Raw genomic sequence first — 3,463 nt, 5'->3', positions numbered from 1 at the left:
TCTTTCAGACAGTTGAATGAATAATAGGATTGTGTTGTCATGATAGGGACTTGATCATAAAAATTGATCCATGGAGTTCACTTTTATTTCAATTGAATGTGTTTTACAACATGTTAAACTGCAATCCTTGCTCTTTTGACACAAGATTTTTTATTTTAGTTACCGTATATAAATATTTTATTTTTAACTAGTGACTCCTGAAAGAATTCTTTCAAACCAAATTGAGAGAACATTTTTCTGAACTCTGTTGGTGTTTAAGTCCAGCATGAGTTGCATTGACTAGATTTTTATTGTTGTTGAAAGGAAAAAAATATAGAAAATCAGAATAGGAGCACTTCAGAAAATGTACCTCTCCCCTTCCCTAGAAATTATCTTGCTTTAAGATAGGCTCTGTGGACACATGGTCACAGTAGTGCAAAGCTGTTCTTGTGAGTCTGAGTTGCTGTGCTGGGGTGTGCACTTAGGTTTTCTCCAAGCTACTTTCAGCCTTCACTGCCTATTTGCATATATTGGGAGCTTCTCAGCTGGGGGAGGTGGGTGCTTATTTTATCTCTGGCAGACCCAGGGTGGCGAGAAGGATGTATCTCCATAGCTTGTAAAAACATTTGCACATTCCTAACTTTAAGCATTTGAATACCAGTCATTCTATTGAAGTTAATGAGGCCAGTCTTGCTAGTAGAATTATGCATATGCACAAGGTAAAATACTGGAAACTAAGAGTGTATATTCTAAAATTCTTCAATTGTACAGTCAACCTTTTGGTATAGTGTAACTGAGTTAGGGTTACGGTACTTTAGAATAGAGGGGGATCTTAAAAAGTTAATAGCTAGTTTTGAGTTTATTTTTTTAATGTCTGTACTACCCATGAAGCATAATGCTATTTTGTTTTTCCTCTTTATAATAGAACTGTGGAGACTTCACAGTATTGCTAAGTGATGTGTTGGAAATGTGGAAATACTTTCTATGTGACAAACTGGGATTATCATGTGAAGACATGGAAGCACCTGTACATTATGCTGACATTAGAAAAGCTTATGATACATTCTTAAAGAGCAGCAATCTGTTGGATCTAATAGAGATATGTCAGAAGTGTCATATGCTAATACCTGAAAGTGAAGAGATCCCTCCAGTAAGTGTCTCATTTTTAATTTCTAGAATGGTTTAAATACGGCTAGTTCCAGTAGTTCCAAAACCCTGAATTGTCTATACATGCTGCTTTTTTTTTTCTGTGAGGAAGAAAGTTCTAGCTTTGTAATTGTTATGTCTTCAAAGAGATATTTAAATGATTGTTTATTTCTTCCGTTCCTCCTGTTTCATGGGCTTTGCAGTCCTTGTGACACTGGAGCGGGTGGGCAAGAATCCTCCTAACTGAACATTTAACATTACCAAGTCTCTAGATTCAGAAACATTGTATTAGTAGAAAAATACTTAGGGCCAGGTTCTATTTGGCCTATTAGGCCCCTGCTATATGTTGAACTTAAGACATGATCAACCTGTTAATCATGTCTTAATTTGTGACCCCTCACATGTTCAATCAATAAATGGAATGATAAAATGAGGAATAAGCTACAGATTGATTTCACCAAAAATATGTAATAACTTTGTGACTTGTCTCTATAATGCAATTAATTGAACATGTGTGCAGCTGCTCCTCTGTGGCTGGGAACCTGCAGCTGACGAGGCTCACAGCAGCAGAGACACCCCATGCGGTCTTGCAGCTGGTGGCCCTGTCAGCTGACAGAGCGCACAGCTGCAGGAGTGCTGCATGAGCTCCCATAGCTGCAAGCCCCCCAACTGTGGGAGGGCATGGGGTTCCTCCATGGCTCTGTGCCTTGTCAGATGCAGGATACCAGCCATGGAAATGTATGGCATGCTGCTGCTGCTGTGAGCCCAGTCTGAAGTGGATTTATAGCTGTGGGAATGCATGGGGCTTCTCAGCTGCAGGAGTTTGCTACTTGCCAGTGCAAGAGAAGCCCAAGATTGTGATCCTAGGCTCCCCCATTACCATCTGATGCTGAATCCACAATCACGCCTCCTGCCATGCACGTGTGGCAGGATAATTTCTGTATCTTAAGGCTTATACCTCAATTTTCTGCTTGTATGATGCCTATTTGGAAGTCTGTTTTCAAAGGCAGAGCAGCCCATACAATCTGTTTCTTCTTTTTTTAAGGATTGGAAGAGGCTGTGGTTACTGTAATTGCAGTAACTATATAGTTATTTTGCTTGATATATTTTACTGAAGGTTCAGTTGCTGGAATTCATATCTGGAATACCAAACTTGGTAGAAGAAAATAGTACTGTTCTTTGTACACCCTCTACACCAGTCACCAGACACAGCCAGGACAATATGAAGGTAAACATTTATTCTCATCTTTACCGCAACTTAAAATATGCAAAATATATGCAAAATTAGCTTAATAGGGGAAACCTAGTTTGCTCTTCATCACTTACTACTAGTCAAAATTGCCCTTGAATTATGTATTCCTCTCCCCGTAACTTCTGAATTGAGGGCCAGAGAGGACTATTCTGCAAACCTAAAGAGCAGTCAAGAGTCCTCTGAATATTGGTCCTCTGTATATATTGATTGTCAGGCTAGGCCCCCCTTCAAATATGAAAAGGTCCATTTTTCCCTTGCTTATGCATGGTCTTAGGTACTCTTCAAGCAGCAGGAGTTCAGCAATAGCTGCTGCCCTTTTATTTCTGAGTGTCCTCAGAAACATTCAGCCCTGATGTTGCCTTGACAAGTTGGCTGGTAAATTGCTCAGTGATGCACTGTGAGATAATAGCTCTGTTAAGCTTCACATGCTAGATTTTATTTCTTTCCACTTCTTACACACTGGAAAAACTCACCAGCAGCTCCCAGCAAAATATTTCTCAGTCTTCCTTAGTTTTCTTTCAAACTTGAATTTAATTCTTCCTCTCACCATCTATTCTTTTGTTTTTAATGTCTTCTTCCTACACCTCTATGCCAGGACCACATCAAATAAGGAAAAACTCAGTTATTTTAAAAGTTATGAATATCTGACTTTCTTATTTACCCCCTTTTATTCTTTTGTGTTTTATTTTTCCCTTTGTTTTTGTTTAAAATTGAAAATTCTTCTGGTCAGGGATGAGCCTTTTTTTTTTTTTTTTTTTACAGGGCCCTCGTTCTCTTAGTGCTCAGTAACATAAAGTTATTTGAAATCACAATTATCATCAAGGTCTTGCATGTCATTCAGTGGGGATCCTCTTTCAGGAAGCTATGCAGGAACCATGATCATTAGGGGCTTGATTCAAAATCAGTAGAAGGCAAAAGGACAATCAGGCCTTAACTGATTAGTGAAGGCTTAGAACACTTGAAGATACTGGCAGAAATACCATTAAACTTAGCAGAAACCTGATTTCACCCTGGGTTGTGAAAGGAGGATCTGTCAGCGTGGTTCCTATGGAGGAGACCCAAGATAAAAATTAGAGCCCAACACTG

General features: G+C 39.1%; 1 protein-coding gene across 2 annotated transcripts in view; it reads left to right on the top strand.

Moving 5' to 3' along the window:
• PARPBP (PARP1 binding protein) overlaps positions 1 to 3,463 on the top strand; it is a 62,226-nt gene that overhangs the window by 5,603 nt on the left and 53,160 nt on the right. For both annotated transcript variants that reach the window (XM_006019510.3, XM_006019509.3), the window contains exons 3-4: positions 905 to 1,129; positions 2,243 to 2,353. In XM_006019510.3, coding sequence (XP_006019572.1) covers positions 905 to 1,129; positions 2,243 to 2,353 — 336 coding nt within the window. The remainder of the gene's footprint in view (positions 1 to 904; positions 1,130 to 2,242; positions 2,354 to 3,463) is intronic.

The sequence above is a fragment of the Alligator sinensis genome, unplaced genomic scaffold (assembly GCF_000455745.1).
Source record: "Alligator sinensis unplaced genomic scaffold, ASM45574v1 scaffold74_2, whole genome shotgun sequence".
In the NCBI taxonomy this organism is placed as follows: Eukaryota; Metazoa; Chordata; order Crocodylia; family Alligatoridae; genus Alligator; species Alligator sinensis.
This window is presented reverse-complemented; position numbering and strand designations above follow the sequence as displayed.